The sequence below is a fragment of the Eurosta solidaginis genome, chromosome 1 (genome assembly GCF_040869045.1).
Source record: "Eurosta solidaginis isolate ZX-2024a chromosome 1, ASM4086904v1, whole genome shotgun sequence".
NCBI lineage: Eukaryota > Metazoa > Arthropoda > Insecta > Diptera > Tephritidae > Eurosta > Eurosta solidaginis.
The window spans coordinates 395,341,291-395,365,717 of record NC_090319.1 but is presented as its reverse complement, the minus strand read 5'-3'; the positions used below and the strand labels follow the sequence as shown (position 1 = coordinate 395,365,717).

The 24,427-nt window shown below is 37.4% G+C and overlaps 1 protein-coding gene across 6 annotated transcripts in view; it reads right to left on the bottom strand.

The window, feature by feature from the left end:
* Positions 1–2,481: 2,481 nt before the first annotated feature.
* AP-1sigma (AP-1 complex subunit sigma-2) overlaps positions 2,482–24,427 on the bottom strand; it is a 51,230-nt gene continuing 29,284 nt past the window's right edge. For 3 of the 6 annotated variants that reach the window (XR_010949212.1, XR_010949213.1, XM_067763688.1), the window contains one exon: positions 2,482–2,650. Coding sequence is in view for 4 of the 6 variants with exons in the window: in XM_067763688.1 (XP_067619789.1) it covers positions 2,606–2,650 (45 nt within the window). In the remaining 2 variants the exon portion in view is untranslated. Of the gene's footprint in view, positions 2,651–15,308; positions 15,486–18,397; positions 18,470–24,427 lie in introns of those variants that run through there. The other 3 variants (XM_067763687.1, XM_067763686.1, XM_067763689.1) reach the window with 2 other exon arrangements.

Sequence of the window (24,427 nt, the reverse complement as noted above, 5' to 3'; positions counted from 1 at the left end):
ATGCAAAGTTGAATCACCTTTTTACTGGACTATTTTTGATATCAACGAAAAAAATTTTGTTTTTGATATAATTATTTTTTTTTTATATCCATAATATTAGCCATATTTTTTTACGTGTGAAGTGGAGAATAGTGTAGATATAAAAAGGAGAGACATTTTTTAGTTGTAACTGAGTATAATGCGTACTAGAGATGATACTCATTCCTTTTCGTTTAATATAATCTACCTATGACTGAGAATTATTTACTCCGTACAGTGTTCAGGAGTCTGCGCATTTTAGATTTTTGCTGAAGTCAATTTCCTGTACCTAAGAAAGAGTGCGTCCGGAAATACAGTACAAAGCGTTATTATTTTTTGGCCGTCGAAAATTTCATGATCTTATTTGGAAAGTGATATGTTACAGGAACCATTTTGCAAAAATTTCCGCTCAGTGGCACACGTTTCGATATTCGGAAAACTTGTATTAACGCACTAGGTTTAAACTCGTACACGTAAACATCTCTTTGCGTTACATTTGTGTTTACAGATCATTTTACTTAGTAGAAAATCCAAATTATGTTCTCAAGCAAGTTTAATTTTTGGTATTTTTTAGCAATTCTTGACATTTAAAACACCTAACTTCCATTTCACCGGCATCAAAAAAGCCGTTTTGAGGGAAAAGTGGAGTAGTAGCTTTTCCCGCAGCTTCGACGACATATTAACCCATTCGAATCATTTGTATACAATGAGAACCATAAATTTACCGCTTTTGCTGACGCTAGGGTGCCGATGGAACTAGTGGGGACACGATATCGTATGCAAAGAATCGATACGTGCTCATATTTATTGTTTAATTTGCCGGCATTATTTCTTCCGTAAAAAGCAGGCACGATATCGTATAAGGATGGATTGGATACATGGGTTCTTCAACCTGAATATTTAAAAGTACTGTGTTGATTGGAATCTGGTGCACTCCAACAACGTTAAAAACATGCTTTCTCATCAGATACTGACCGGAATCGTATGCATTGTGATGGCATACCTCATTACACTACTCGGAGTTCTGCCGCATTCCCACGACATGCTGGTTGGAATCCAGTGCATTCCGAAATCATACTGAGCGGAATCTGATGCATTCCGCCAGTATAAAATCAGTATAAGATCTTATTATTGCTCTTATTTCTTACTATTATATTCTGAAATTAAATTGTAAAGTTAAATAACATATTTCTATTTTTAATATAACATTCGATGTATTTAAATTTTAACTTTTGAGTTGTATATATATACATACATATCTTTTATATCATGTAGTCGACCATTTTACTTTTGTTGTCGACTTTAAAATAAATTAATAAATAAATATTAAGTATCGCTCTACAAGTATCGGATATTTGATAGTATCGAATCAAAAAGGCTTGATACTCAAAGTAATCGAATCTGAATTGAAATGCTATCTCAGTATGTAAAGGTAATTCTTCAGTGCTAACTTGTTTTCGATTCGTGAAACAAATGAGAGAGGAACAAACATACAGATCAGTCTATTTGATCGATTAGCTCCATACTTACGTGAATTCCGCCATCTTCAGCACAGACGTCAAAACAACAAATAGATTGTATCACTCGATCTTTAATGTTACTATTGTAGTCTCTTTCTATCACCCGCTGAAGAACAACCTGTCAAAACGATGCATTAACGGTAAAAAGTTGCCACTTTGAACATCCTGTCAGTTGACAGATAATCACACTTGTTTTATCTTTAACCGCGAATTGCATATAATACTGCGGTCGAAATACTCGATGGCAAAAAGTATCGGTATCGAATGTCAAAAGTATCTTATCGAAACTCGTGTGCTTTGGTGATCATGTTGCACTAGCGGGAGGTTTATTTTCAGCAAAATTTTTTTCTGAAGTTAGGTTGTAGATTGCAATCGAATTAAAGAGCACGATTCCTGAAATTTATTTCTTGTTTTTCGTGTAATACGACCTTTCTGATTTTAACTGGCGCCCGAACAGGGCCAGAGCGCGAAAGGCTTAATAAAAGGAGGACCGTACGACCTGGGCCCGTATTACATTCCACGATCAATGACAGAAAACCATTTTTACTCAAACAATAACTATGCAACTGTTAGAGAATTTCAAAAAAAAAATTATAATAAATTATGGATCTAACGAGTATTATTTGTGGCTAGTTCACACATGTCATTATCCGAACCACCATTTCAGAGCTATTGTGATTTAAAAGACGAGTTTCGATTACGGATCGTAAAGCGTAATATATGTCCTCATTCGCCGGGACGTTAGTGGAAAACAAGTACATGAAATTTCGTCGTGGAGGTGGGGAGGCGCAATTATGCGCGCTCTAGGAACTCGTCCAGCTTCAGAACTACATAACTAGAATTCAGCTTTGAACCTCTGTTCGACTACGAACCTGACGCCGAAACTCCGCATATCTGCATGAACATTGTGATCTCAAATAAAGACATTTTTTTAAGCACAATATGTTTTTTACACGTTTTTAACATTTATTTATATTTTATTATGAAATTATATTGTATTTTAATATAGGATTTGAAATGACGTACGACATGCAGTTGCAAAGGTGGGTTATTGATGGACCATTTACTTATCCGAGGCCGTGATCGTCGAAAAAGCCCTGTGGAGTCTCGTCCTAAAATGAATAGCAAATAATTTTTAATTTATAAATTAACATCCCGGTTCCAATATTAAAATGTGTACGAAATATGGTACATTTTTGAAGAATTACAATTAACTGTTAACAAAGACTGATAATTGAAAATGTATTAAATAGCCTGTAATTTTTCAGTTGACTTTTAAGTGCCACATCAAAGAAAGAAAAAATGTACGCATTTATTCTAGTTAGAAATCGTTATCAGGTTATTAGAATAGAATGGTGGTTTCTTTGTGTTTTCAATTTTTTTTTTTTTGTACACACATATAAACACTGAACACATACTACATATTTATAGCCGTATTCTGAAGAGCTAGCAATAGATTTAACAAGTAAGGAAGTCTAAGTTCGGGTGAAACCGAACATTACATACCCAGCTGTACACTTGAAATGCTGTTTTTGTTGTTTGTTTTGTGTGCTTAATAGTGTTACAAGGCTGCGCAATAATACATATACATATGGTTCTATTCTGAACTAATTTTTCTTCGAGTTATGGCTCCCGAAACATTGCATTAATGATTGGAGCCAAAAGGATCTAAGTGCGCTCCTCCAAGCAATAAAATTTAATTGCTCGGCCAAAAGAACATGCAGAATTTTTTCAAGTATGCAGTTTTGTAGCCCGTTTAATTTTAGTATAATAAAGTGCTAAACTTAAGTTCGTAGTAAGTCTCGCTGATTTGAAAGAAGTGAAGAAGCCTCTTCCCTCTCTCGTCTGTGCCGCAGACTTGGGTTCAATACTTGACTAATGTAAAAGCAGGCTTACATGAAAATACATCATCGTATAGCAGTGACAAAATAAAATAAAATGAAACTGACGTTTAGAAAGTCAGCTGTTATTACAAAAAATTTTCATCTAATTCGTGGTATCAAATTTACATATTTTGTGTGCCTACGGCATTTTTGCTCAAGTTAAAGTGATTTGAAATGAGTGAACTAAATAACATTCACCCTTATCGCGAAGTTCACGCGGAAAAGTGTTCGCCTTCACTTTTTTGTTCGGGTGAACTTTTTCCGCCTATCGGCAATTTCGGGCGAACAAAAGTTCACTTCGAAATTGCTGATGCTCTATTGTGAACTAGCAGTGAACAAATAATTTACTTGCAATTGTGTAAATTTTGTAACCAAGCATATATTTCCTTAAAATACAACAAAAATAGAAATAAAAAAATGTATAAAATGTTTAGTATTGCACTTAGGTTGGTATTGATTGAGCGCGAGGAGAATATAAATGTGAAAGCGATTCGGAGGCAATTAAGGAACAGTTCTAACCCTTTGAAGCTAAATGATTCACTGTAAGCTAAAAATTACTATTTTCAGCAGTTTTAAATAACAAGTTATATTTTTTTCAATTTACTTAGCAATACAGGATTTTCACTTTTTTTCCACTCAGCTTCCGATTGTGCAATATTTATTGATTTATTTCTAATCATAAAAGTACATATAATTATAAGAGTACCAAATTTCAGAACAAAAAATTACTTACATTTTGTTTTCCTCTCGTTCGCCTGTAAAATATAAGTGAACAAATTTGGGTTTCCCCGCTGTTCACTTCGCCCGAACAAAGAGTTGCCGATAAGGTGAAATCTTTTTCGAAAACGAAAAATTCTTTCGCCACCCTCTGCGATAGGGTGAACAAAAACTGTGATTATTTCCCGTAAGTACTTGTGTTATATTAATCACACAAAGCTAAAAATATTTAGTTATTTAATGAAAATGTTTGCTTCTCGGTTTTCTAGCCTACAATTTTATTTACTACTAGGCGATACAGAATCTGAGGAATCAGAACCTTATGAAACGGATGATACCAGCGACTACTTTCCTCTGAGTTGTAGCTCATCATCTGGCGAAACTGTAAGGCCAAAAATCAGCGAGACTTCCCACGAACTTAAGTTTAGCACTTTATTATACTAAAATTAAACGACCTACAAAACTGCATACTTGAAAAAATTCTGCATGTTCTTTTGGCCGAGCAATCAACGTTCGAAATTTTATTGCAACAATTTTTGGAGCCAAAAGGGTCTAAGTGCGCTTGGATCCAGAAAAAAAATTGCCAAAAATCAGCGAGACTTCCTACGAACTTAATTTTAGCACTTTGTTATACTAAAATTAAACGGTCTACAAAACTGCATACTTGAAAAAATTCTGCATGTTCTTTTGGCCGAGCACTCAACGTTCGAAATTTTATTGCAACAATTTTTGGAGCCAAAAGGGTCTAAGTGCGCTTGGATCCAGAAAAAAAATTGCCAAAAATCAGCGAGACTTCCTACGCACTTAAGTTTAGCACTTTATTATACTAAAATTAAACGGGCTACAAGACTGCATACTCGAAAAAATTCTACATGTTCTTTTGGCCGAGCAATCAATGTTCGAAATTTTATTGCAATAATTTTTTACAGTTATTTTCCATCTGCAGTAAACATCCTTTGAATTAGTTGACTAACCTGCATTCATTTAGACAGGAATCATTTCAAACGCATTTACTCAGAATTTACAATAAGTAATTTACATTAACCTTAATTATCTCAATTCAACGTCGATGTTACTTAGATCCTTTTGGTTCTAAGCCCTTCATTTGTAAAATTGATTTTATCACAAGTGGGCGGTGCCACGTCCATTTTAAAAAATTTTTTCAAATTTTTATCAAGTCTCAGTCCACACATCAAATTTCAACATTCTAGGTGTATTATTTATTAAATAATCAGGTTTTTTGTGTTTTCCAAAATGTTATATATATAAAAAGTGGTTATCATCCGATTTCGCTCATTTTCAATACCAATCCATTCTGAGTCCAGATAAGCTCGTGTACCAAATTTGGTGACGATATCTCAATATTTACTCAAGTTATCGTGTTAACGGACAGACGGACAGTGGGACGGACGGACGAACATGGCTCAACCAAATTTTTTTTCGATACTGATGATTTTGATATATGGAAGTCTATATCTATCTCGATTCCTTTATACCTGTACAACCAACCGTTATCCAATCAAAATTATAATACCCTGTGTACAAGTACAGCTGGATATAATAAGTTTGAAACTTGATTTATAGTAAAATGCCGTCAGGTGATGCGGGGGGTTGAGAGCTTCTTGTGTTGTGAAATTTTGCAGTGAAAAATCTTCGATAACAGACTAAAAGTTGCTTTAAGTCATAATTTAAAAAAACTTACAAACATAGCCAGCTCATCAGAACAGGGACATTAATATCGTTACTTAAACGAAAACAAGTAAGGAAGGCTAAGTTCGTGTGTAACCGAACATTACATACTCAGCTGGGAGCTTTGGAGACAAAATAAGGGAAAATCATAATGTAGGAAAATGAACCTGGGGTAACTCTGGAATGTGTTTGTATGACATGGGTTTCAAATGGAAAGTATTAAAGAGTATTTTAAAAGGGAGTGGCCATAGTTCTATAGGTGGACGCCATTTCGGTATATCGCCATAAAGGTGGGCCAGGGGTGACTCTAGAATGTGTTTGTACTATATGGATATCAAATAAAAGGTGTTAATGATTATTTAAAAGGGAATGGGCCTTAGTTCTATAGGTGGACGCCTTTTCGATATATCGCCATAAAGGTGGACCAGGGGTGACTCTAGAATGTGCTTGTACGATATGGGTATCAAATTAAAGGTATTAATGAGGGTTTTAAAAAGGAGTGGCCCTTAGTTGTATATGTGAAGGCGTTTTCGAGATATCGACCAAAATGTGGACCAGGGTGACCCAGAACATCATCTGTCGGGTACCGCTAATTTATTTATATATTCAATACCACGAACAGTATTCCTGCCATGATTCCAAGGGTTTTTGATATCGCCCTGCAGAACTTTTGCATTTTCTTCTACTTAATCTGGTGGGTGTCACACCCATTTTACAAAGTTTTTTCTAAAGTTATATTTTGCGTCAAAAAACCAATCCAATCACCATGTATCATCCTTTTTTTCCTATTTAGTATTGAATTATGGCATTTTTTCGAAATTTTCGATATCGAAAAAGTGGCCGTGGTCATAGTCGGATTTCGCCCATTTTTAATACCAAGATAAAGTGAGTTCAGATAAGTACGTGAACTAAGTTCAATAAAGATATATCGATTTTTGTTCAAGTTATCGTGTTAACGGCCGAGCGGAAGGACAGACAGTCGACTGTATATAAAAACTGGACGTGGCTTCAACAGATTTCGCCCATTTTCACAGAACAGAAACAGTTATCGTATGTAACGCATTCTACGGTTGACAAAGCCAGACGGCGGGCAAACAGACGCGCACACAAGCATAAATACAGCGCGTCCCCAATTACCTTCACCACCAATGAGGTTGAAGATGCCATCGTCCATGCTAAACTATAGCAGTGGGACCAGACGGCATAGCCATGCCGATGCTTAAAAACCTAGGCAAAGAGATATTTAATTACCTAGCGCATGTCTTCAACTTGTCCTTATCCACCTTCGTCATCCCCAAAAATTAAAAATGGCCAGGGTGTTTCCGGTATTAAAGCCTGGGAAACCAGCTGACATAGGAGATTCTTATCTTCCGATATCCCTCCTATCGCCAGTAGCCAAGACACTTGAAGCCATTGTGCTTTCCGATTTTAATGCAAATTTGCGACTTGCCAATCATCAAAATGGCTTCCGAAAATTACATAGCACAACCACCGCGCTAAATACCATTAGAACTCAGATAAATTGCGTTACGTTAGACCTGTCAAAAGCTTTTGATATGGTCAGCCACGGCACGTTACTGCAAACCAAGGGTCACCCCTTTCTGGGCGAAAAAAAAAAATTCATTTAGCCATGTCCGTCCGTCTGTCCGTCCGTCCGTAAACACGATAACTTGAGTGAATTTTGAGGTATCTTGATGAAATTTGTTATGTAGGTTCCTGGGTGCTCATCTCAGATCGCTATTTAAAATGAATGAAATCGGACTACAACCACGCCCACTTTTTCGATATCTAAAATTTCGAAAAACCGAAAAAGTGCGATAATTCATTACCAAAGACGGATAAAGCGATGAAACTTGGTAGGTGCGTTGACCTTATGACGCAAAATAGAAAATAAGTAAAATTTTGGGCAATGGGCGTGGCACCGCCCACTTTTAAAAGAAGGTAATTTAAAAATTTTGCAAGCTGTAATTTGGCAGTCGTTGAAGATATCATGATGAAATTCGACAGGAACGTTACTCCTATTACTATATATGTGCTAAATAAAAATTAGCAAAATCGGATGACGAACACGCTCACTTCTAAAAAAAAAATTTTTTTGAATATCTTTACAGTATATAAGTAAATTATGTCAACATTCATCTCCAGTAATGATATGGTGCAAAAAAATACAAAAATAAAAGAAAATTTCAAAATGGACGTGGCTCTTCCCTTTTTCATTTAAATTGTCTAGAATACTTTTAATGCCATAAGTCGAACAAAAATGTACCAATCCTTGTGAAATTTGGTGAGGGCATCGCTTCTATGACGATAACTGTTTGTGTTCTGTGAAAATGGACGAAATCGGTTGAAGCCACGCCCAGTTTCTATACACAGTCGACCGTCTGTCCTTCCGCTCGGCCGTTAACGCGATAACTTGAGCAAAAAACGATATATCTTAACTAAACTTAGTTCACGTACTTATCTGAACTCACTTTAGCTTGGTATAAAAAATGGCCGAAATCCGACTATGACCACGCCCACTTTTTCGATATCGAAAATTACGAAAAATGAAAAAAATGCCATATTTCTATACCAAATATGAAAAAAGAGATGAAACATAGTAATTGGATTGGTTTATTCACGCAAAATATAACTTTAGAAAAAACTTTGTAAAATGGGGTGACACCTACCCTATTAAGTAGAAGAAAATGAAAAAGTTCTGCAGGGCGAAATTAAAAGCCCTTGGAATCTTGGCAGGAATACTGTTCGTGGTATTGAATATATAAATAAATTAGCGGTACCCAACAGATGATGTTCTGGATCACCCTGGTCCACATTTTGGTCGATATCTCGAAAACGCCTTCACATATACCTTTAATTTGATACCTATATCGTACAAGCACATTCTAGAGGCACCCCTGGTCCACCTTTATAGTGATATCTCGAAAAGGCGTCCACCTATAGAACTAAGGCCCACTCCATTTTAAAATACTCATTAACACCTTTAATTGGTTCCCATATTGTACAAACACATTCTAGAGTCACCCTGGTCCACCTTTATGGTGATATCTCGAAAAGGTGTCGACCTATAGAACTAAGGTCCATTGCCTTTTAAAATACTCATTAACACTTTTCATTTGATTCCCATATCGTACAAGTACATTCTAGAGGCACCCCTGGTCCACCTTTATGGCGATATCCCGAAATGGCGTCCACCTATAGAAATATAGCCCCCTCCCTTTTAAATACTCTTTAATACCTTCTATTTGAAACCAATGTCATACAAACACATTCCAGGGTTACCCCAGGTTCATTTTGCTAAATGGTGATTTTCCCTTATTTTGTCTCCAAGGCTCTCAGTGTAATGTTCGGTTACACCCGAACTTAGCCTTCCTTACTTGTTTACAATACAATTTGAGATAACTTTTAGTTTTCAATTGTCACAAAAAAAAAATGTTTAATAAAATTCATGCATAACACTTACACTAAAAAATACACAAAAGCGTGAATACCTTCATCCAATTTTATTAATCTTTCCAAGTACGTACAGTACAAATATTAACATCTATACAAAAATGTTACATAATTTATATGAATATTATTTATTCAGTTTTGGGCCCTTTTGTAGCCTGCACCAGTTAATTTGAAAATAATTTTTGTTGCATCCATACTTTCTCGAAGTATTCTCTCCAGTTGAGCCCAATACCGCTCGATGGAATTCATTCGCTGGATTCGAATTTAATTTTTCTTATAAAATTGTTGCTAACACTTTGAAGGAGCATCAGATTGGAGCTTGTGTAATCGGCTGAAGCTATGCCAAGTCAATAGAACCTAAATGTTTTTTATGAATGACCCAATCTTTGATATTCAGGTTTGACTGAAACGTGTTTTAAAATGTTAATGTTTCATTTCTCAGATATGCTTTTGTTGGACTTTTAAAATGAATTTTGTTGGACTGCCGGCTACATCCGCAGTTTAGTACCACTTCCAACCTGGTAAATCTACCCACCAAATATGAACTATCACCAAAACCCTTGATATATATTAAATATCAATGCAGCTTTTATGTGGTCAAAGAAAAGCTGCATGAATGCAGCTTTGTATAAATTTGTTTTCTATAAAAGAAGGTATTGAACAACTATAAGGGATCAGTGATATCTTGGAAATGACTCAAAAAACTACGAAAAGGACATGACGCTCTACTGGCATTTTGACAAATTTTTGTTCTCTGAAATCGGATCTCATTATCTAACGTTTGTGAATGGGATACATAAAGGAATCAAGGGGTTGAGAAGCGCAATACAAAGCTTTGTAGCTTCAAAGCTTCCGCAACCCAATTGTCAACCTCACCTACGCGAGGGCAATCCTGTTACAAATATGAATGTATCATACACATGTTTAGCAGGCGAGGCTCTGGCGACCCCAAGTTCCTCATGGCACTAGGGGGGCGTAATGGCCTAGAAGGTTTAATTTGGTCATATTAATCTTTCCGGAGATGGTCGGGCTAGTACCTTTATTGTGCTTTGTTACCAGAACGTACCGGATATGTATCCGGCAAAGGACCATCAACATCGATAACACTCCCCACGCTTCCCAAGGCAGTCGGTTCTATGTACCGGAGCGACTCGGGATTTTTCCCGACCAAGGACTGTCATTTCAGTGTGACCCCATCTAATTTGTTTCGTCCCTCCCACAAATTGTCATCCTCCCAGCAGCTCCTTGCAGCAGGACTGCTCCATATTCTCTTACTCCGGGAAGGCATCGAATCCAATCCGGGTCCGTCTCCTGACCCCGGTCCTGAGAAATGGTTTTGCTGCATCTGCCGGAAAAGAATCTTTTTAGGACGGTCATACTCTGTTCAGTGTGTCTCGTGCAAGGGATGGTTGCATCGGACAGGTTGTTCTGGGCTTGATCCCAAAACCCGACGTCCACGTAACTTTTATAAATCTTTTGTGGCTCCTTGCTGTTCACGCCCAAGGGCGTCCCGTAGTCTACGTCTAAGCGCCCCCCCCCCCCCCCCCACTACCTTCCAGCAGCCCCGCTGCTCAGCAAGCCACAACAAGTACCCGCTGCTGCTCGCGCCCCACGGCGCCAACAACTCAAACAGCTGCTACCACTCATAACTACAATCTTCGTTGTAGAGTCGGAAGCAATGCTGAGCAGTAGCCCCCGTCTTCTCCCCCCCCCCCCCCCCTCTTTTCCGGCAGCAATCGTGTAGGTCAGGGAAACAGACTCTTAGTCCCTACCTCCGTTTGCACCGTTTGCCAGCACAGAATATATATGTTTGCGACATCCGCCCAATGCAGCTCCTGCCTTGGGTGGTGCCACTTCCCTAGATGTTCTGGTCTCCGCGAAGGCAACCCCCCGACGGGTTTCATCGCGCCATGTTGCCAGGCCGCAAACCCAAATCATCCGGGTACCCCAATGCTTGCCCAAGGACGCCCAGTCCTAGGGCCACAACAGCAATTGCGTCCTGGCCTTCCCCAACCCAGGCGTAGTCACCCGTCACTTACCCCCAGAGTGGCGACGTCTCCCCTTATGCACTTCAGAATTCTGCAGTTAAACTGTAATGGACCAACTGGGAAGATTACGGAGATAGTCGATTTCATGAAGCGGCACAACATCCGCATTGCTGCGATTCAAGAGACTAAACTCACAGCAAGATCTGCATTGCAGACCTGCTCTGGGTACAACGTCCACAGGAAAGACCGCGAAAGCGGAAATGGAGACGGTCTCGCGTTTATCATACACCACTCTGTGCAATATTGTATATTTGATCCTGGCATCGACCGCAGGGACAATGTCTTAGAACGTCAAGGCCTATCTGTCCGGTCAGGCGATGCAAACCTAGAAATCATGAACATCTACATCCCTCCTGCCACCTGTTGCCCCAGTGGATACCGCCCTAATATCAGGGCCTTACTCACTGGCAACAATCACATTATCTTAAGCGATTTCAATGCCCATCATGATCTATGGCATTCAAACTTGTGAGCGGACAGTAGGGGTGAGATGTTGGCGGATCAAATAGAAGAAACGACGTTCTGCACAATTACGGAGACGCCCCCACACGTATGGTAGGAAGCTGTCACAGCTCGCCAGATATCTCAATCGTGAGTGCAGAACTCGTAAACTGCGTCAACTGGCAGCCGATGGTAACATTGGCATCCGACCACCTGCCCATACTTATTTCGCTTGAGCGTAACGCCGACTTCATCGTCACTGAAAAACGCACTTTCATAAACTTCAAAAAAGGAAAGTGGGAAGAATATAAATCCTTTACAGACAGCCGCCTAGCTGCCCTCCCTATCCCGACTGATGCCCGCCAAGGGGAGCGTGCCTTCCGTGAGGTCACTAAATCCGCCTCGGCACATTTCATTCCCGCCGGAAGAATTCCCGAAATCCGGCCCCACTTCCCGGCGGAGGCCGCAAACTTAGCGAGAGAACGTGACCTTATAAGACAGCTTGACCCAGGCGACCCCCAAATAAGGGATATAGACCAACGCATCAGATTGCTTGTAGATGAACACAAGCGGGCGAAATGGGAGGAGCGCCTAAGAGGTTGTAACCTCTCTACCGGTGTGGGTAAACTTTGGTCCACCGTAAAGTCCCTATCGAATCCGACTAAGCACAAAGACAAAGTTTCCATCGCCTTTGGCGACAAAGTGCTGTCGGACGCGAAAAAATGCGCGAGCGCTTTCTGCCGACAATATATAATGCATCCTACGGTCGACAAAGATAGACGGAGAGCCAATAGACGCGCACATAAACACAAATTCAGCGCGTCACCAATCATCATCACCGCTAAAGAGGTTGAGGACGCCATTGGTCGTGCTAAACCATCCAAAGCAGTGGGCCCAGACGGCATAGCCATGCCGATGCTTAAAAACCTAGGGAAAGAGGGGTTCAAATATTTAGCACATGTCTTCAATCTGTCTCTTTCCACCTTTGTCATACCTGAGAAATGGAAAATGGCCAAGGTGGTCCCGCTACTAAAGCCTGGGAAACCAGCTAACATAGGTGAGTCGTATCGTCCGATATCTCTCCTATCGCCAGTGGCAAAGACGCTTGAAGCCATTCTGCTCCCTTATTTCCAAGCAAATTTGCAGCTAGCCCCTCATCAGCATGGTTTCAGAAAACTCCATAGCACTACCACCGCGCTAAATGCTATTAGCACCCAGATAAATTGCGGTTTAAATCAATACCCCCACCATAGAACAGTACTCGTAGCGCTAGACCTATCAAAAGCTTTTGATACGGTCAACCATGGCTCGTTACTGCAGGACCTGGAAGGGTCTACCCTTCCCCCATGTCTTAAAAGGTGGACCGCAAATTATCTGGGTGGTCGGCAGGCATCGGTGCAATTTAGAAACGAAACATCAAAACTAAGGAGAATTAAACAGGGGGTGCCACAGGGTGGTGTCCTATCCCCACTTTTGTTTAATTTCTACATATCTAAGCTACCTTCACCACCGGAAGGAGTCACAATCGTTTCCTACGCCGATGACTGCACAATACTGGCCACAGGCCCAGGCCCAAAGATCGATGCGCTATGCAATAAAATAAACGGCTACCTCCCTGACCTCCAGTTTTTTCGCCCCGCGAAACCTGGCATTATCACCGACTAAATCTTCCGCGACCTTATTTACAACATGGACGCCCCAAATGTCGACCATTTTGAACATCCACGTCGATGGCACTACGCTACCGACTGTCCGACACCCCAAAATCTTGGGTGTGAGGTTTGATCAGGATCTACATTTTGGTGAGCACGCAGCCGCAATTGTTCCGAGAATTCAGAGCCGTAACAAAATCCTCAAATCCCTCGCTGGCAGTACTTGGGGAAAAGATAAAGAAACCCTCATGACTACATACAAAGCAATTAGCCAGCCGATTACGTGCTACGCGTCACCCATATGGTCGCCAAGCCTAAAAATCACCCACTGGAAGAAAATACAGGCCTGCCAAAATACTGCTCTCAGAATCGCCACGGGCTGTCTTCTTATGTCCCCAGAACACCATCTGCATAATGAGGCGAGAATACTCCCCATCAGGGAGAGAAATGAGATGCTGACCAAACAGTTCCTGTTGAATACCCAGAAACCTGGGCATCCCAACAGACATCTGATTGATGAACCAGCACCGCCTAGGGGCTTAAGGAGTCATCTCCGTAAGCATTTTGAGGAAATACGGCACCTGAGAACCCAGCCGTATGAAGTGAAAAAACACAAGCAGGTCCTTGGTGAACTCCATAAACAGGCGTCGGACCTTTATGCCGGGAATTGCCCGGTGAATCCAGTACTTAACGAAAATTACCCAAAACTTGCGGAAGAGGAACGCATACTCCCCAGGGAAACGCGTGTCACTCTTGCTCAACTTCGTTCTGGATACTGTAACAGGTTAAACTCTTACCTATCCAGAATCAACCCTGACATACAAAATGTATGCCCCGCTTGCAATGTGTCCCCACATGACACCAACCATCTCTTCAATTGTAATGTGGAACCAACGCCTCTAACACCCCTTTCCTTATGGTCCACCCCTGTTGAAACGGCAAGTTTCCTTGGACTCCCGTTAGAGGATATTGATGACAATTTGTGGTCGGTCGCGGCTATTAGGTGGGGCGAGCATTGCTACAACAACAACAACAACATAACACTCCCCAAGTGAGTGAGTGCCTTTATCGTTAATACAACAACAACACACATAAAGGACCGCCTTCTGTACTGAAACATTTTAATAATGGTGAATGATAGGGAAGACACGTTTATAGACACTTTGTAGAAAATCAACCTTATATACCCAAGCAAGATACATATCGTTGCTTAACTCCGAAAGGCCCTAACCAACAAATTTTAAATTTTACAGGAAGAAGAATGCCTTTTATTTTCACATTCACTACATGCAGATGTGTCGGAACTACTTTAAATTTTATTTAATACAAAATTTCAACAAAATCTGCCAAAACGCAGTTTCAGCTCTGTGAATTCAGCAATCGATTTTGAGGATTTACTATCGACCTGTCCTAATGGAAGGGTCGCATCTTGAAATATTTGTTAAAAAGCGGGTATTTCAACCACAAGAAGCAGACTAAAAAGGTTGTATCTCAATAATAAAAATTGACAAAAGCGATATGAATTCAGTTCAATTTATTTCCTTTTCTCAATTTACAAAGGATTTTTGTAAACTATTTTATAGAAGAGCTATAAAACTATATTATAGTTTAGCAAAGGCCAAAAACTTTTTTTTTTTTTTTCAGTTACTACATTCTCATAGTAGTTCGTGAGATGCGACTTTAATTATGGTTCCCCAGAGATCTGCCCTTTTTAAGGAATTTTCTGAGATACGTCCTTGTTAACAAAAGTTTTAAGTTACGACCTTTCTATTAGAACACGTCGTTGTGTAATCAAAATCATAGAACATTTACATTTACTGTGGCTAAATATTGCAGTTTATAAGTTCTAGTACCTACGGATATTTGAAAGAAAATTTAGACTAGAAATTAATATTTCCAAAATATATATTTACAGGTGCCTACTTTATTAATAAACTTCTTAATTTATTAAATATTCATTATCTCAAAAACGTGTAGAAAAATTTGTTGCGCTTTACATTACGGAAAGTATAGAGTATTTTACAGAAGTCCAATGTCTCTTAAAGTGCCCTCAACAGCTTCGTCCTGAAGTACACAAGAAAACAAAGTGAGTGTGTGCAATGTACATAGAAAAATGTGACAAAAAACAAGAAAACAACAACATGTATGAAATATTAGTAACTTAATTAAAATAAAATTTTAATATTTTAGTACTATTTGAGTAAACATGAATGAGTCGCTAACTCCATAAACGTTGAAAAAAATTTCGGATAAAGTTATGTATGTATGTATGCATGGCAAATGTTTGAAATAATTGATAAGTGTAATTGGTGATGGCCAAAATGGGAACACAAAAAAATCCATTGAGAATAATCTATTGCCCATAATATATTAACCAGGGAGACAAGAATTACGACACATAAAAAGATTACGATTGTATTAATGATAATTTTATTTGCCTAAATTAACAGTTATAGGAATCGTAATTGAGAAAATTGACAACCACCGATCACTCATACACAGGGTGATGAATAACTGTTACGTTCTTTTAAAGGGATAAGCAGAAAATGAATTCATTCAGTGTAGAAAGTTTTAGAAAGGTCAATTCAAATACAAAATTCATTGTTTTATTTTTTCCATCTACTTGGATCCACATCCAGTTGATAGCTGCATATGGGATTAGATTGTGGAGATGATGAGGACCATAAAACAATTTGAGATACAACAATTCAAGCAACGCTTAAAGTGGACATTGAACTAAACTCTCGGCCTGCACTGTTTTCATACGAAAACGCAAATGAGAAAGAAAATTTTAACTAATGATTAAACATAAAACTTAAGGGCTACTGAAATATAAATTACATCGTCTTTTTTAAATTCATGTTTCATACTTTAAATAAAGCTTTTGTAACAGTTATTCGTCGCCACGCTGTATATATATAGTCCTTATCTCCTAGTGCGTCTATTGATGTATGAGTATGATGTTATAAAGGATGTTGTTATTATATAAATGAAAAATGTTTATTAAGATAACTAGGGTTTTCAAATACGGGAGAGTCGATGTTATTACGATGGCGTTTATGGGACGCCCAAAACCAGACCTGTTAATTTTGAATTAGCATTAGTATTCAATTAATTAGATGCCTATTTTAATGGCCAATGATTATTTCAATTGTTTTCCGTAAGAAGCAATTACTAATTGATTACCATTAGAAATAAATCCAAAAAAAAGGCATGATTTTCTCCGATTATTGAAAAAAATCAAAAATAATCAAAAGTAATTCAAAAAGGCTTTTTTGATTACTTTTGATTTTTTCGATTATTTTTTATTTTTTTTTTTTTTTTGATTTTTTTTTGATTTTTTTTTTTATTATTTTTAATTATTTTCTTTGCTTGTTGAAAGAAAAATTCTGGTTTGTTGCATGCCCGGAATAATTTCTTCATACAAGTACATTATAGGATGCAATATTAAATCGTAACCGCTTATCAAGGCAAATATATACGGGCAACATATAGGGCGAATGGTATTGAGCGTTGATCTAAACATATTCTCCGGTAAGTATATACACGAGTATAATATGCTACACTCATTATATAAAATAATAACGATCCTCTATGGTTCATCCTTAAGTCAAGCCAATTTTGTTTTGTATACAAAATTAATATATCCACTATTTCGGATTACGTTATGGCTATGCACTGATTGTTTTGTACATAAAAATCATTGGAGGTTGTACCGGTATATCTAGGCATATGGGTACATATGTATGTACATATGTATGTACATACCCACCTACAAATTATCGTGTCTATAAGTGCTTCCGATGAATACCAGGGGATTGCGTATTGTTTTATGACAAAACAATATGCTCAAACAATATGTATGAGTAATACTACTTAGGTTGATGGTTGATAGCTTCACTTCCAACCGGAGCGATCCTCTTAAGTTGTCATTCATCATCATGATTAGTTGTCTAACCAAAGGTTGTTATATCCCAGATAAATTTATTAACATATGTCCATGTACATTGGATTAAAACTTCTTTTTATTTCCTTATGATTACGTCAAGGATATTTTCTATCTTAATCTTAAGTTTTGCATAATGAGCCATATTTTTAGTGTTAACAACGGAAATTACAGAAAAGTGAGGTTTCGTCCCAATCTAATGTACATGCTCAATGGTACAGTTAGAAAATGTAAGCTTTAGTAATTTCATGTTATTTTTTATTAATTGTTTATATATATGTGTTTTCGTAAACATAAAAATTGCACAAGTTGATGTTTTAAAAGGAAATAGTGATGTTATGAAATGTGTATCTAATTAGTAATTATTTCCATCAATTAAAAATTCTTTCATTAAATTAACATTGCCAAAAATAACGATATTTCGATGGAAATCAAAACTTAAAAGAAAGTAAAATAAGAGGTTGTTATGTATATTCATTATCTAAAAGTTCTTTTAGTCATTATAACAAATTTGCATGTGCTTTCAATAAAGTTAAGGTTTCGAATGAAACGTCCGACAAAGACTGACGCCTTGGAGAATTTATAATTCCTGCAAAGGAAAATAGTCGCTCAACAGGAACAGAAGAAGTTAAAGGCGTGCTGAAGAGTTTTGCAGTTTCTTTCAACGCACTTCGTGTTTTCCAAATGTCCATGCTAGTATATGAATCACCCAGCTCATATGAATCATACAGCTCATTTTGTTCCAAATTTTTCAGCCCACCTTTTGTTGGAGAACATTGCCCCACACTGGCGATGATATGAAACCAATATTACTAAAATAAAGCGAACAATATGATATAAACTGTGATTACAAAACAATCAGTGCATAGCCATAACGTAATCCGAAATAGGGGATATATTAATTTTGTATACAAAACAAAATTGGCTTGACTTAAGGATGAACCAAGAGGATCGTTAATATTTTATATAATGAGTGTAGCAAATTATATACGTGTATATACTTACCGGAGAATATGTTTAGATCAACGCGCATATACCATTCGCCCTATATGTTGCATGTATATATTTGCCTTGATAAGCGGCTACGATTTAATATTGCATCCTAAAATGTACTTGTATGTAGAAATTATTCCGTGCATGCAACAAACAAGAACTTTACTTTCAACAAAGCGGAAAAATAATCAAAAGTAATCAAAAAAAAAAAATAAAAATAAATCAAAAAAATCAAAAATAATCGAAAAAATTAAAAATAATCAAAAGTAATCAAAAAGGCCTTTTTTGATTACTTTTGATTACTTTTGATTTTTTTTTTTTTCAATAATCGTAAAAAATCATTATTTTGTTTGATTATTTTTTTTAATTAATTGAAAAGTAATCATTAAAAATAGAAAATAATGGCAAGTAATCATTAAATGGCGTTTAAAGAAAATAATCAATGGAACGGCTAATCATTACCATTAGTAATCATTATTTAACAGGTCTGCCCAAAACTAAACTCTTGAAGCCATATATTTATGTATACCACCAAATTTGGGGAAAACAATTGATTACCAAGTTTCCGTAGCGTTTGATGGCTTGAATAACAATTTTTACGAGACATCCATTTTTTTCTACTCGTTGAGCCCTGTATAGCATAGCTACATACAAAGCGCCATCAGAAGCTATTTTATAGAGCACATTCTTATAAAAGAAACCTCAAAGGGCTCGCGAATCATGAGTCGTATGAAAGATAAGATTTGATAAAATTTTCTAAAGTGTCCAATGCTATATTTTTGAACGCACGTGTCATTGGAAAACCACGCAGGGAGCTCAATCAGTTCAATCTTGTGTACATAACGGTGGCTGGAGACGCACGGTCTACAGCAGGCAACAGAAAAAAGACAGTTGATACGCTTATCTAAGATCTCAAACCGCTAGAAAGTGGTTTCGAAATCCTCTCTGGAAATATGACCTCAATCAATGTACTTAATTATTTAGGTTTAAATTCAACTTACAAAGAGAGAGGGCATCTAAAAAGACTGGGAAAATACAATTCGAATGAAGAACCGCTGAAAGCTACTAACTTCTGTATCAGATTATCATCACAAGCCGTACAAGTAATCCCTAGAACAACCCCATCGAGAGATTAAACCTGGGAGAAATAAGTTATGGGTAGGAAAACACAGACGGACCAATGGCACATTAATATTTTGCGCCAGTAAAGCAAGAGAAAAACATTTAGGCTGTGGCAAAGCCGCTGAACAATTAGGCATATAACTAGCATAACTAAACACATACATATGTCAAGGCATGAAACACCAGAAGCTTTTGCGAATCAAATTATTTCGTTACCCAAATGCTCTCTGGGCATGAGTAGGTACTTCAAAAAATATTTGTACATAAAGTAAAAAACCGAATATAAGGAGAGCTTTTACTGCGATGAGATGAGGACAACGCGGAATACGCCTTCTTCAAATTCTCGCGATGAACCCAGAACCGACAAATGCTTGAGCAAATAGTCGACCAAGTCGATAATGTTACAGCAAAAATTCTTAGTGGCTCAGCAGAATGGCATTTATCAACTTCACTCGGAACAAAAAACGTACCCCTTGCAACGCCACACTGCACCGATGCAAAAGCAGTTCCGGGATAGGCGACGGTTCTAAGTTTTGTCCACACCCTCAATTCCCTTATAAATTTGGAATTAGTAAAGAAAAATGTCTTATGCCCCTTTTACCCGCAACTATTCCAGGTGCAGGAAACTTGTTTAATAAGGATTAGGTGGTGCCGTGCTAACTGGTGGTGAGTGACACGAGTAACACTCATACGTACAAGCGCACTTTTCAATAAAAGAACACATTCCCCTGCAGCCGAAAATTCTAGGACTGAAGAAATCTACCGTCCTAATAAAGAATGTGGGTATTCGCCGTCAAATTCGTTTATAAGGAATATAAATTTGAACTTTTTTTCACATATGTAAATAGAAAGATGATTATTCATTATGTTACACGCAGCTGAGAAGCAGGGCACAACCATATGCAGACATCTTATTTGAGATGCTCCTAAATGTAGGCAATTATAATTGTGGAAGTGTCGCTCACACATACAAGCATGGGGTATGAGAGAAGCTATAAAATCGTGCAATTTTAGTTATAGATGAGAAGTTTGAGAGCTCATGGACAATGCTAGTAGATTCTAGAAGATGCGAACGAGGAAACCAGAAAGTATAAAAGGCCGAAGATGTAGAGGCGGTGGAATTCAGTTTGATTTGAGTTGTCAAGCAGTTACGAATAAGACGATATCTAGCGAGCAATAGCAGTATTATTTTAAAAGTCATTTTCATTTAAGCTATCAGTTTGGTTATTAAGCTATTCGTTGCACAGTTTGAGTGTTATTGTGAAGTACTTTAATAAAGGCCATTTTGCATTATTACAAATTGGAGTTATTTATTCAACAGTTTAGCGATACGAACCTAGCAAAAGGGCAAATAAGAGGATTTGCAAGTAAATTCGTTACAATACTATAAAGCTTCTCAGGGTAAAATCTTTGACAAGTGCTACGTATTTACATACATATGTAAGTGGGAATCAAATTTCTTAAAAAAAGATTTGAAAAGATTTAACATTCAATATCCAAATACAAGAATATTATTAAATCCCGAAATTTTCAAGAACTCATATCTTCTGTATCAATACGAAAAATCGGTAGTGCAAAATCTCTTTGGTCGGTTGAGTTGGCGTGGAAAGCCGCATAGATACTACATGTTGTAGTTCTGACACACTGAATCCATGTTAGCGGCTTCCTTTCTCCTAGCACCCTCCTCCCTCAACTATTCCATCATAGAATATTTTGGGAATCGGTGGCCTTTGAATTTGAGGAGTGAACCATGTAAGTTTGGTGTGAACAAATTTTTTATTAATACAAGTTTAATTTTCCTTCCACCCGGGTGGTACTCGGACCGGTTCCGACGTCCCCAATATGTCAAAATGACGTGGTAAAGAAATTAATTAGTAACATATTGTCACCAAAATTTACATCTTTGTGGCAATTTTAAGACATGTACGTAATTCAACTCTATACGTCACTTGCAAATAACTGAGAAATAAAAAATTGCTTAAATAAAACGATCAGGGGTCGAAGATCGTTATATTCTCAAGGCCTTCTACCATTCCACTACTCAAGATGTCGGCTAAAAAGCTTAAAATAATTTAATAGTAGAAGGTCATCTTAACGCTGCCATCTATGACTATAACATAAAGATAATTTAAAAAAAACTAAAAAACATGCCGTAGCACAGACGTTCGTGTCTCCGCTATTAAGCACAACTCGTTTTGTAGCGAGTTATTTAACCACTGCCGCGAGTCTTCAATAATTGCCGCTAGATGGGTCTAACTCTCCATTGCGCGCCTAGCCTAGAGAGTTACAAACAAGCATACATACAAGTGAAGCTAATATAAGCGTGTTAAAAAGGGGAACGACTGACTCGTAATTTCCACTGGAACTATTTACTTTAGTATACAACTGAAACTACATACAAATTTTATTTAAAATAATAAGGTTTACTCCATGACGCAATAAAACCAGACAGGTGATCTCAGTATTATAACAACAAAAATTTTACGGACTTCATGATCCAGTCATCAGTTTTAGGAAGGGAAAATTTTGTGTACTATTTTGCTAATTTTTTACTACCTTAGCAATTTAAACAGAGTCAAACTCGATATATCTCCACAATGGCAACGGGAACATGAAAGAAAAGAGATAAGAAAACAGAGAAAATAGGAAGAAAAAGTAGAGGATGTTGGAGGGAAATTTTTTATTTGGATTAATTTATTTGGATTAAAGTCGACACAGACACAATGCGGTCGACTACTAAGATATATAAAACATAAAATTAATGTTAGAATTAAAAATATTTAAATTCAACCATACATAGGAAAGAAAGTACAAAATATCAGGCCAGACGTGACAGTATTGAATTATGCAACTCGGAAAACGAACATTCAAAACTGATGCAGTTATACAAGTTGTTGTAGTGCGAACACCAACTTCACAGTGGATTATTTTTGGCAAAATTTTGCCGGCAAAGTGGTAAATAAAAAGACACAAAGTGCCTGGACGTTCTACCAAGAACAGCAAAATTTAGTCGACTTACAAGATCAGATGAGTCGATCTCGCCCATAATGAGCTTGTGAATGAACATTACCCCGAGTAAAGTTCTTCGATTTTCTAAAGTTGGCAGATTTATAAGGAGAAGCCTATTTCAATATGGTGGCAAATGCACACTAGAATCCCAGTTAAGACCACGTAGTGCAAATATAATGAATTGCTTCTGTACTGACTCAATACGCTTTATAAAGTTTTGATACCCTGGGCACCAGACACACGAACAATACTCTAAGATTGGTCGTACCAACGATGTGTAGAGGGTCTTAGTCAGATACGGATCATTAAACTCCTTAGCCCATCGCTTCACAAAACCGGAAAAGTAAAGAGAACAAGAGAAGATGGAGAGTGAGAGTAAAAGTAAAAATAAGAGTAATGGTAACACCGAAGTAATAAAAGAGGTTAAGAGGAAGTTTAAAAATGAGGATAAGAGTAATAGTGAGAGTTGGGCTTGGATAAGAGCAAGAGCGGGAAGAGTAAGAGGAAAAGCGGTAAGATTTACGGAAGAATGAATGAGCCGATGAAGGTAGACGAGAAAATACCGATGGGAGAGGAAATAAGAGAGGAGGAGGGTAAGACAGAGAAGAGGCGGGTGAATAGATACGACGATGTCAGACCAATGTATGTCGAGTTTGTTGTAGGGCTCTTAAAAATCTTCGAATAACTCGATTAATCGAGTATTCCATTATACGATTTTTGTACGATTATTAGTTGAATTTTAATATTCGAATATTTGATTTTTTTCGATTATTCGCGATTATTAGAAGTTCGATTTTATTGAAGTGTTCATCCAAAAAAATTACGTATACGCCATGTACATATTTCTTCTTTGTTGGATCTTTATTCATTTGATGGACTAGTAGATATTGAACTCTTTATGGTATATCTCTAAATAGGTGTCCCCAAACAAATAAAATTTTTCGAGTTTTCCGATTCTGGTGAAAAAAACATAAGTAAGCGTACAAAACTTTCGGGAAAAATCAATTTTTCTGAGAAATTTTCAAAACATGGTCAAATTATAAACTTTTTACAATTTTTGGGAACCTATTCAAAGTCATCGCAAATATCTTTAACTTCAAAAATAAAGTGGATGTCCGCTTTTCTCCAAAGTGTCTTCCTGATCTTTCTACGATGAAAAGCACGCTCGATATCGGCCGAGTTGTGATGAGTGACAATCGGCTGGCATGAGAGCTTTAAACACCGATTTCTCGAGCACGTGTGGAAAGTATTTCAATTCAATTTTTGACCACTTTGTATATAGCACAAAGGTTTATATTTAAATCCGCCTAATTAATCGCAAAAATTCAGACGGTTTTTACAAATGCATACTTGAGCAACAAGAATCTAAATACCTCCCGGCAAGTGGCAGTATTTAGAGCCAGTAAAATACTACAACTGAAATTTGTTCCAGAGATATGTCAACGCTAGTTTCGTAATTACTTTCAGAGTGTTTCTCTATAATTTGAGGGATCTTACGGAGCCTTTTTCATATTTTCCAGTATTACATATTCAGGGAGTACATTAAGTACTATTAAATACCAGACATGTTTGGCAATATTTATGATTTTTATTACGGAATTATTTGAAAGAGTTTTGAAACTATTTCGGATGAGTTCAGTTCAGTCAATCCTTAAATCTTTCTTGAAATAGACCTGCCCCATCATTAAATAATAACAAAAATAGTGGCAAGATAAGCCGGGCACGTCGGTGCATCAGTCACTTATGCAGTATTACTGTGACTGTGTTTTGTAAGAGACAACAGTTTGATCAAAGAAGCCTTAAATTATGCAAGTGGGACGAAATTAGTAACTTAGCTATTTTGTAGTTTTTATTTTTTCCTATTGCCCCGGCTGTGAACACGAAGAGCTTCCCACGGCAGCCGGTTCTATTATTATTTTAACACATTTGTACAAGT